Source organism: Solanum dulcamara, chromosome 1 (genome assembly GCF_947179165.1).
Source record: "Solanum dulcamara chromosome 1, daSolDulc1.2, whole genome shotgun sequence".
In the NCBI taxonomy this organism is placed as follows: Eukaryota; Viridiplantae; Streptophyta; class Magnoliopsida; order Solanales; family Solanaceae; genus Solanum; species Solanum dulcamara.
The window spans coordinates 81,731,702-81,741,758 of record NC_077237.1 but is presented as its reverse complement, the minus strand read 5'-3'; the positions used below and the strand labels follow the sequence as shown (position 1 = coordinate 81,741,758).

The 10,057-nt window shown below is 35.1% G+C and overlaps 1 protein-coding gene across 1 annotated transcript; it reads left to right on the top strand.

Annotated features, from left to right (window-relative positions):
* Positions 1-347: 347 nt before the first annotated feature.
* Positions 348-2,049, top strand: LOC129889575 (21 kDa seed protein-like). The gene is made up of 2 exons (XM_055964943.1): positions 348-665; positions 1,517-2,049. Exons 1-2 carry the CDS (start codon positions 404-406, stop codon positions 1,888-1,890), a joined length of 636 nt encoding a protein of 211 aa, XP_055820918.1. The 5' UTR covers positions 348-403; the 3' UTR covers positions 1,891-2,049.
* The last annotated feature ends 8,008 nt before the right edge of the window (positions 2,050-10,057 follow it).

Here is a 10,057-nt window from a genome sequence, read left to right as displayed (position 1 = left end):
TACACATATTATTTTATTCTTTTTATATATATTTATTATTAATTAACACGATATTTATATCTATATATCTAAATACAAGCATATATCTTTGGAAGAGAGCCTAAAAATATTTAAAAAGAGGTTAACATTTTTTAAAATATTTTTTGTAACCTCCTATATAAAATTCTTATCATTTAGATAGATATAACATTTATTTTAATGCCAACTACTATTTTTTTAAAAAAATATTTTTAGGCTGATCATGAAATTAGATGCAATTATGCAAATATATTAACTTAGAAAAAAAGAAAGAAACGACATGAATATAAAGTCACATCTTCTCTATAAATTCATCATCCAAATTAACAAAAGATTCATACAACCTACATAGTAAGAAATAAACCAAAAAAATAAAAAATTAAGGATGAAGATCATCGTAGTCTTGTTTTCATTTGCATTTCTTTTCTTGTCTACCTTAGCAACTTGTACCACTAATACACCAAATAAAGCATTGCCAACTATAAAGGACACAGAGGGTAATCCCCTAAACAAAAACTCAAGGTACTTTATAGTTTCGGCTATATGGGGAGCTGGCGGCGGAGGCGTTAAGCTTGCTAATCTCGGAAATCAAGATCAGAACAATTGTCCCACATCGGTGGTGCAATCCCGCAGTGACCTTGATGATGGTATTGTCCAATTGCACTCCTTTCGTCCTATATCAGTTGTCATGTATACTTCTTTTTTCGTCCAATAATACTTGTCCATTATTGATTTTGCACGATTCTTAAGAAATTATAAATAGAAGGACCCTTTGAATATCATAAATACAATATCTTGCAAAATGTAATAGTCAAATAACACTCCTAATTAATGTTTTCTTAAGAATTATGTAAAATCTTATCATGACAATTAAAATGGAACGGAGGGAGTATATGTTATTCTGGCCATTCTAACTAATGTGGGGCACTTCTTCTTCGTAATAACTATAAAAAAGTTGCTAACTTTCTATATTTAAAAATAATTTAAACTTTAGAAATTTTATATTACCATTAATGAGACGACTCATTGCCGTATTGTGTTTTAGTGAGTTTAAGGATTCAGTTGGCAAAGTCGTAAGTATAAGAGTCAAACTTACTATTGGAGCCAAATACAAAGGTCTCTCAGATCATTCCGCCTATTATATATATATATATATATATATATATATATATATATATATATATATAAAAAGTCAAAATCACTTATTTATTGGAGTAGTTATATACTTTTCTCTTTTATTAAAAGTCAAAATATAGTTGATAGGTTGTGCTAATCACTTGAATATTCTTTTTTTAAAATACAACTTGTATTGAACTTTCATGAGAAGCTTAAAAAAATAAGCTATATATACCGAACTTGTTTTAATTTAGACTATAGCTTCTAAAAAATTCATTTCTTTCATAAACTAATTAAAATCATAAAATACTATTGAATTACGTGATCATATCAAATATAAAAGCACCATTTAATCATTTTTAATTATATTATGTCATAACAGGTAAAGCAGTCTACATCATACCTAATGATCCCAAACATGATATCATTACTGAGAAGTCTACCGTACACATCAAATTCTATCTTGATTCTCCGACTTGTTCTGACTATGCCATGTGGAAGGTCGACAACTTTCCTGAACCCGCGGAGAAATACCCTATAAGCACAGGTCATTCCACGAACATGAACGTCCAATTTCAGATTAAGTCACTCGGTGACTCGACGTATAAGCTAGTGTTTTGTCCCCACGGAAATAAACTTACTTGCCAAAATGTTGGCATTGCTTCCGAAAATGGATTTAACCGTTTGGTTCTCACAGAGAATGCAAAGGCATTTGTGTTCAAAAATGAAAAGAGAATCGGGATGTCAATCGTGTAATCTTCAAAACCTTATGAGACTATTTCAAATTAAATAATGTAAGAGCTATGTAATGCAGGGCCTTAGTGCTTATGCATGCTATGTTTTGTAGATGAAAATAAAATAAAATAAATAAATAATGTATCGTATGACCATGCATGCTTTATTTGTTCCATGTGATACTAGTGTTATATTGCTACATACCTTTTTTACTTCCTCTATTTTAATGTATGTGAATTCGTTTAACTAGATTCGAAATTTAAAAAAGAAATAAAGATATTGTTTGAAAGTTATAATTATAAACACGGCTTATAAAATAATCAATCTCAAGAACTAGTGAAGTTGTATTGTTTGATTAACACCAACATTAACCGACGGAAATCGAAGATGGGGACGTTGGGTGGGTGAGGAGGAAACTTAGAATTTACATATGGAACATTTTTTTCATACTTACATAAATTAGAGAATCAGCCACTAGCAACCAAGAATTGATCTCTTCCTTGTGGAGTTATTGTAAATTTGGAGATCTACTAAGGGAGATATTGGCGATTGGAAATGTTTTCAACCGATTCGAGCAGCTGAATAGTTGATGAAGAAGATAACATGGATAACATTTGATTTTGTGTATAAGAGTGTGGATACATTGTTTATACGCTATGTATACAATATAGATACAATATATTGCAATATATATGCATATACATCTCTTATACATATTATACATCATATATATATGATTATATATTGTGCATATAATATAATATAATATAATACATTATATATACATGCGATCATTTAACTAAACAATAATCTTGTTGCGCGATACATTTGTGTAAGATAACCCAATTATAATGTTGCGTTCAAAATGGCCCAATTGGTAAATAGTCCAATCCAGGATTCTCTTGATGTATTCCAACTAGAGCTTCAATGGATAAATTGCATAATAACCCATCGTTATTCATTGCATTTCAATTTTTGACTCATATAAAAAATATGAATTAGGTATGAAATTCTTCGTTAATCTGTTACTAAATAGTCCATAATTAACAATATTATTTTATCATTCATCGGGAATCCATCCTTAAATAAGATTAACGACGGACTTTTATTGTTTAGCAACAAAATTATCTTTCACTAATTCAAAATAATTATTATTTTCAAGGAGGATCAATAGTGCTTCCACTTACCCTCCAGCGTGACTCTATCCCTCAACGCATTGATTGATGCCTTGATGACAAAGGTGGTCAGCCACTTGAGCAAATCTCATTTACATAGTGAATTGGTGTGTTTCATTATAGATAAAATAATTGTTGGATGTACCTAATACAAAAGAACCAGTAAAAAGATCCAAAAACTTTGAAATTTAAAGGCATATGGCCTTTTACTTCTTTCTCAAAGTATTACCAAGTTGAAAAATACAATCAAGATTTCACTCACCTACATCTTTGACTTGCCATTTGTCACCCCCACACTACTAATTTTGTAGTACTACTCTTAACAGCCAAAATTATTATTCAACGTTGAAACACCAACAACTTAAAGAAAAAAGAAGCAAACAGAGGATAATGTTGTTTACATTAATATTATTACTAGAAAAATATATATAATATATATACAATTTGTAGGCAAAGTACTTTTCAAACTTAGTACACTTCCACTTCTCTATGATCTCTTTCCCTTTTTTTCATTTGTCTTTGTCTATCTTAAACTTCTGGTTTGCTTCCTTTTCTTTCCAATTCCTTGCAACATGGCATTCCCTACTTAAAAAAGAAAGGTAATATCAATAAGTAACAAAGAAAAAAAGATGTACCAGAATATATAGGATATGGAACACACATATAATTCGCAGAGTTCTTTTTCCTTTTCCTTTGCTTTTGGATTGCAAAGATTGATCTTCCATAATCAAGTCTAATCATGTCCAAAATTATTGTTGTGCATGCCCTTTTCTTTACCTTATCATTCATTCATTTGTGATATAGCTCTTTTTATTTTCTCTTAGATTCATTATATATATTGATATTATATTTTAGCTAGTAAGCCACTTGACTTCAATTTTTATCACATGTGCTTTTTGTAATTGATCCAACTTCAAGCTGCTATACATGAGTAGATCAAGCAAAGAAGGGTTGGGCAGGCCACAAATAAACGCGAAATAGAAGACAACAATAATAATATCCCAAAACCTAGTGTCATAAGTTTTAATAGCATCGAAATAAAAATATGAATCTGAATACACAGTTTAAGTCTTGGTATATAGAAAAGACTGTAAATGAAAGATGGACTAGCGGTGATCTGGATCCCAAGATCTCACTACTGATTCGATGATGATGAATCTGCGAGAATCAACTACCGTGCTGCGTACCTTGACCAGTATCTACATCAAAAAGGACACAGAAGAAGGGGTGAGTATAATCCACATGTACTCAGTAGGTTTAACGGAATGAGTATAAGGAACTAATCAAAAACTACCAAATAAACTAAGGAACGCTTCCACCTGCACACAGAAAAGTCTCACTCCGGCTGTGTTGCCGCAAATTTAAATAGAACGACGTGAATATAGTAAACACATAATTACAGTTCAATATCATAATTAAACAGATAGAATATTTATCACAGGTATCAATGCAATGCAATGCACTATGATTGTAACACCCCAAGTATTTCTATACCAAGATTCAAACCATTCTTTTTAGGCGTATAGGGTCGAACTCATCTACTGTTAATTGTATATATGAGTTAACATCAATTTCGAAGTATTTGAAGTGTGTTGGATGTGTTTAGGGGTCATAAGGGATCTCTAACACCAAGCCGATTCCAAAGAACTTTTATCGATTAAGTTTCCGAATAAGTTCATATAAGGGTCAACTTCAAATGACAATATCTCCTAGAATATAATGAATTGGGTGGACCATAACCTATCAAATTAAAGGTATTTGAGTCTTCTTTCCAACGCCACCAAGATTGCAATTGTTGGAATTCAGAGTCAAAAGTGATGACCCTTTTACTACAAACTATCACTGCAGGAATTTCAGGCCGCGCCACTATAGCGCTCGAAACTAGCCTCAGTAGTTTGGGTGCTAGCGCGATGCGCCAGCTATCGTGCCTGCAGGGTTTATGCCCATTTTCCAGATTTTAAGGTCATTTTAGTCTTTACTTTTGTTTTAAACCAAAGTGATGTCGTTTTTGGGACTGAATTGACCCTATCTAAAGATCCTAAACCTTCTAATTCTCTCATTTTCTCACAACTAGACTAAAACACTAAATCCTCTCCTCTTAAAGTTCTCCCTAGGGTTTCAAGAAGAAAATCTAGGGTTCCATTCAAGGTTCTTCCAGTCTCCATTACTCTTAAGCTTGCATTTGGGAATTGTTCTCCAAGGTATGTGGGTTTTCATCCATGGATCCTTCCACCCATGGAGCCCAAAAGTTTTCTCAATCTAGTATTTCCATTCAAAATGATGAAATCTTATGGACTTTTACATGATTACTTGAAATGCATAGATTATGATATATTTGAAGTTTCTTTATATATATTGATGGATATTGACTCTTAATTTCAAGTGATGAGTTTTTATGATTTTTCATACTACGAATCCAAATATATAGATTCTTGAATATTTGAAGTTTATTTACCTATATTGACTTATGTTGATTCTTATTTATATGAAATGGATGGTTTGTCAAGGTTTTTATATAGAGGTTTGGAAGGTAGTTTTAAAGTGCAAGTGGTGGGTTATTTTTAAGATGTTTGATTTGATGTGTTTATATCACTCTCATGCATACAAGTATTCTTTAAATGTATTTGAAGGTCTTTATGAAATGAACCCACCTAGTTTCCTATGATAAAGTAAAATTGAAATGAAGTTTGACTCCAAATGAAAGTTTATGAAGCAAATGCCTATGTTTAAGGGAGTCTTGTGAAATGATTGAATGATGATGAAAGGGCTTTTAGCCAAAGAAAGGATTCAATGTGAAAAGGACAATTCTCACATATTTGAATCAAATAAAATGTTTTAATGAGCCACCGATGATGATTTAATGTCTAAGGTTATACAATGCTTATGTTATTATGATACTTAAATATTATTCTGCTGAGAGCTTACCTAGCACCGAGCTGGACTAGAGGCGAATACCCACATCCTAAAACTATGTGCCACCGTAGGTATAAAGGAGATAGAGGAGAATACCCAATCTCTAAGAGGCGAGTACCCAAAATATCAAGGCTTAGTGGTGAGTATCCGAGTCTAAGAACTAGAGGTGAGTACCCAGTTTACACAATAGCTTAGTGGATCCACTTAGGCATATAGGAGTCTACATTGGCAAGTAATCTCTCCCTTTCCTCCAATGTAGGGGTAACATCGGAACTCCATGTTATTGCTCACATGGTTTATGTCAGTTAACGGACGCTCTCACAAAAGTACAAGGTCCCTTTTTAATGTTTTAAATATTTCATATGATGTCTACTATATCTATCACAAAGTAAAGTATATTCTCTCACAAAGCTAAAGATTTCTTTCAAAAGGTTTATGGTATACTTATTTATAATTCATGATACTTTACAAGCATATGGTTTCTTATGATGACTCATGAGTACCTCTAAAATGTTTAAGTTTCTTTTATGATACATAATGGCATCCATTTTTCATTGACTAAGCTTCATAACTCTAAATGGTATTTCAAATGAATACCAGGTTCTAGCATGGTCCATTGTATCACTTTATTGTATAATGATATATTGCATTGCATACTCACATACCTAGTACATTTAAAGTACTAACACATACTTTTGCTTATATGATATCACCATGCAGGGACCAGTGCTCCTCCTTGATATCCTCCACGTGGCTAGCTCAGATTAGTTTGAAGATTGCTTGTGGTGAGTTCCCATGGTTCAGGAACAATACCCCTTTTATTCTAAGCTTATTTTATGTATAATAGTAAGACTTTTATTAAGGCATTTCTTGACACTTATTTTAAAGGTGAGCTAGGGATATGTCTTAGCCCCCGTCAAGTCTATTAGTAGAGGTATGTTTGGACATAAATGGAAAATGTTTTTTTTATTTCCGCTTATTATTGTTTATTATTACCAATGAAATGCTTAATGAATTCTAAGAGGCTTAGGTGAGGTACCTCCGGGTGTCTCATTCGCCGTGTCACGACTAGGCTCTAGGCTCGAATCGTGATATTTATGACGACCCTCTTTTTAAGGCCCACATATTCAGGTATTGTCTATGCCAGGGTCAGCCAGTTCCCACCTTAGTCCCTCTTCATGCTGCAGCGCTATAGGGTATCGAACTCGGAACCTCTGTGTCATGCCCCGGAAGGGTACCCTAGGCGCAACCGGCACTCGAAAGCCATTTCTGGCCTTCAAGCAAACCATCTGGTCCAGTCATACCTTCATTCGTTCACATTCTCTCACTGAAAGACTCAATCATAGGCATACTGTTCATATTATAGGGGCCGAAGGCCAAACACTATCAAATCGACAAACAAGTAAAATAAAACTATTCGAAATAATAATCCAACCTTCTCACACTCTGGTCTATGAAGCCTCTATCAACAATTTAGGATGTGCCAATGACAAGCCCATGGCTACCATCCGTCAAAATAAGAAAAACAAAATAAAGTTGTAAAGAAGATCTCGGCATCCTCCAGAAACTAAGAGGACTCACCAACTAGCTGGGAGTGAGTAGATCTTCAACGGTGCGCCATTTGATGAACTCTTGTACCTGTCTCTGCATCATGAAATAATGCAGGATAAATGGCGTCAGTACATGGAATGTACGAGTATGTAAAATGGCCGAATAATACAACATCAGAAAAGGGTCAAACCAACTTGGAAATCTCAACTCAGAAAGAAGAAAACAACTCAATCAAGTGTCCTAAGTCTAACGAGAAATGGTTTAGACGGGGCCAAAACACATGCCACTCAACTCAATCCGACTCAAAGTACTATCAAGACCTACATGGGAGTTTGTCTTATCCGACAACCATCACTTATGAGCCAGTGATAGTACAATAAGCCGACATAGGAAAATACTCTTACCCAATCATGGATTCCATCAATCAATCAAGTCCTATTATTTTAGGAAAAAAAATAGGAAATATCCGACTTTAATGGTTCGATCCCACGGGAAGAATCCAACTTTAATGATTCCATCCCTCCCTACGTTGGCAGCGTAGTTTATGGGATTCGAGTATGGACAATACTCTTACCCAATCCGGTGCTCAATACTCCTCCCATGACTCCATGCTCATCAAACTCCATCCAATCAACTCAAACACGTCATCAAGGCTAGTCTCATTTAGAACCTTGCCAATATCATCAACTCTATCCTCAAATCAACTCAATCAAGTGTAACTTAGATATGTATTTATGAAAACCTACAAACATATTCAACCATTCCTCTTCTTATTTATCACGTCCTTAGGACTCATCAAAACTCCAAGGTTTTAAATCAATAATTCAAGAATAAACAACATATGTAAGAAAATTGACATTCTTTATCATAATCAACATGTAGCACATCACTTTCTTGACTTCACAACATCAACATAATAGAAATTAGGGTAATAGATGAAAAGGACCTATTTGGACCTAACTCTACCAATAAACTTCATTCTTATAGACAATAAATCTCAAAGAAGATGTAGGGCATATGGGTGGACTCAACCGAAGCTTTGCGTAGCCTTACATACCTTAGATTAGATTCTGAAGAAACCTTGTTGTTGGGTCTTTAATGGAAAACTTGAAATCTTGAAGCTCTTGAAGGCACTCTTTGTTGGAGAAGGATTTGGAGAAGAAGAAGAAGAAGAAGAAGAAGAGAGGGAAATGTTAGGTCTTTTAGAGAGAGAGAGAGGGGGACTGAAAATGGTACCAAAAATGTCCCAAGGCAGATACATATATAATTTGGGAAAATTCCCAAATTGCCCTTTCTCCAAAAATCTGAAAAACAGGCTAAAAACGCTACTGGTGCAATAGTGGCACGTCGCGCCACTGCGGCGCCAAGTCGAATAGGCTTACAGCCTGCACATCTGCTAGTGGCGCGTCATGCCAAAGATCAAACTACTGAGGCTATTTTATGGCGCGATAGTGGTGCATCGCGCCCTTACAGCGCCAAACCCAAGTTTTCTGGGTTCTGGAAAATAGGCTTGAAAACCCTGCACATCTCATAATGGTGCATCGCGCCAAGGACCAAACTACTGAGGTGTGTTCCTAGCGCGATAGTGGCGCGTCGTGCCACTGTGGCACCAATCCCAGATTTCCAGTAGTTGCAACCCAAGCCTGAAATTGTTGCTGTGCTAGTTCGTCTTAGGATAGTCATAACTTTTGACTCCGAACTCCAAAAATTACGATCTTGGTGGCGTTGGAAAGATGACTTGAAGACCTTTAATTTAATAGCTCATGGTCCATCCAAATCATCGTCTTTCAAAAGATAGGGTCATTAGAAGTCGACCCCTTACACAAACTCATTCTAAAACTTAGCCACGACAAATTCTTGGACTTATCTTGGTCCTAGGGGTCCTGCATGACCCCACATCACCTCTAACGCTCTTCAATTACTTGGAAACTCATCCTAACTCATGCACACACTTCACAATAGTCGGGTTCAATCCTACACGTATACGAAGAAGGGTTCAAATCCTAGTGAAGAATTTTGGGGAGTATTACATTATCTCCCCCTTGGGATCATTCATCCTCGAATGACGAGTGAACCAAGGGTGGACTCGGGGTATAAATCACAATCAGAATTCAGTCATACAACCAGTCAAATTCTCAAAATAATCACTATCCAAACTCAAAATGCACAAATGAATTCAAGTCAAGAAAATGGACATTACCTTCAACATTCTCATCGGTAGGCACGAATAGAAGCGGATATTTAGATTTCATATCTTCCTCCGCCTCCCATATGGCTTCCTCGACAAATTGATTCCTCCACAAAACTTTGACTGAGGCAATCTCTTTGTTCCTCAATTTGTGAATTTGGCGATCAAGAATTTGGATCAGAACCTCTTCATAGAACAAGCTATCCTTAACTCCAATACTATCAATGGGGACTACCAATAAGGGATAGTCCAAGCATTTCTTCAACATCGAGACGTGGAATACCGGATGGATGGCGGCTAGCTCCGAGGGTAACTCCAACTCATAGGTGACACTTCTGATCCGCCTCGCAATCTGATAAGG

What these genes read in the sequence shown, in the direction of transcription:
- LOC129889575 (XM_055964943.1), top strand. Translation starts at nt 404, where the DNA reads ATGAAGATCATCGTAGTCTTGTTTTCATTTGCATTTCTTTTCTTGTCT. An exon ending in CCGCAGTGACCTTGATGATG is followed by an intron (nt 666 to 1,516) that starts GTATTGTCCAAT and finishes ATGTCATAACAG; the next exon opens with GTAAAGCAGTCTACATCATA.